The 917-nt window shown below is 68.6% G+C and overlaps 1 protein-coding gene across 1 annotated transcript in view; it reads right to left on the bottom strand.

Annotated features, from left to right (window-relative positions):
• Positions 1 to 390: 390 nt before the first annotated feature.
• MNEG_14236 (hypothetical protein) overlaps positions 391 to 917 on the bottom strand; it is a gene marked incomplete at both ends in the record, with an annotated part of 2,056 nt that continues 1,529 nt past the window's right edge. Inside the window, one exon of the mRNA XM_014037291.1 lies at positions 391 to 398. Coding sequence (XP_013892745.1) covers positions 391 to 398 — 8 coding nt within the window. The remainder of the gene's footprint in view (positions 399 to 917) is intronic.

The following is a 917-nucleotide window of genomic DNA, read 5'->3' as shown; positions in this document are numbered from 1 at the left end:
AAATGCAGGTTGATGGGGCTGGCCCGCCGAGTGCTTTCTGACTCGTGCCTTCCCGGCCTCCTTTTTGACGTCGACACTCTCGCCGGCCATTTGCATGATTGCACCGCCAACCCCACAGCCCGAGCCGCGCTCCTGCGGGCACAGGGGCACCGCGCACTCTAGTAGAGTTCGAATCCACAAACCTGCAAACGACGCTCGCTGGACAAAGGCCCTGCTTCCTGCTTTTGCAGCAGAGGGGCCGCTGCCCGGCGGTAACAAACCCACAAGTGAGAAGTCCCATTGCACGCCTGGGACCCGCGGCAGCGACCCCCGTCCCGCCGCCCTCGCAGGAGCCATGCAGCTGGCTACGGTATTGTCAAGGTGGTCGCAGGCAGCAAAGAACAGGCACTGTCAGATGCCTGAGGGAAGGCGTCAGAAGAGGGCACGTGTTTGGGCAGCTTTCATTTGGGCAACGCTCTCGCGTGGCAGGTGCGCCGCTCGCGACGTTTTGGGTTGCATTGGGGGCCAGCCACCGTCGCATTCGGCATAGAGGACGATGGCAAATGTGAACACGCAAAAGCGGCCGACCTTCGCCAGCGCTGAATCAAACGGAGTGAGGCAGCACGTCGCGAACATTGAATTGAGGGGGCCCGCCAAAGGCGCCGGCAGGCGCGACTGGGCCAGCCGGGGCCCAGTGCGCCGCGGCCGGGTGCCCGCGGGGCAGAGGGATGGGGATCGGCACCGCGTACGGCGGCGCCCAGAACGCGCCCGGCGGCAGGTGGTGGTGCGGCGGCGGCGGCCAGTGCTGCGGGTGCTGCTGGCTCGGCGCACGCCGCGGGGGCGGCGGGCCGCCGCCCTGCCGCCGCGCAGAGGCTGCGGCTGCGGCGGCTGCCGCGCGGTTGGGCCCGACCGAGGCAAACGGGCTCGCGGCCCCGCAC

This window comes from Monoraphidium neglectum (assembly GCF_000611645.1).
Source record: "Monoraphidium neglectum strain SAG 48.87 unplaced genomic scaffold scaffold04345, whole genome shotgun sequence".
Taxonomy (NCBI): Eukaryota; Viridiplantae; Chlorophyta; class Chlorophyceae; order Sphaeropleales; family Selenastraceae; genus Monoraphidium; species Monoraphidium neglectum.
Note: the sequence above shows the minus strand (reverse complement) of the source record. Positions and strands in the feature narration are given on the sequence as shown.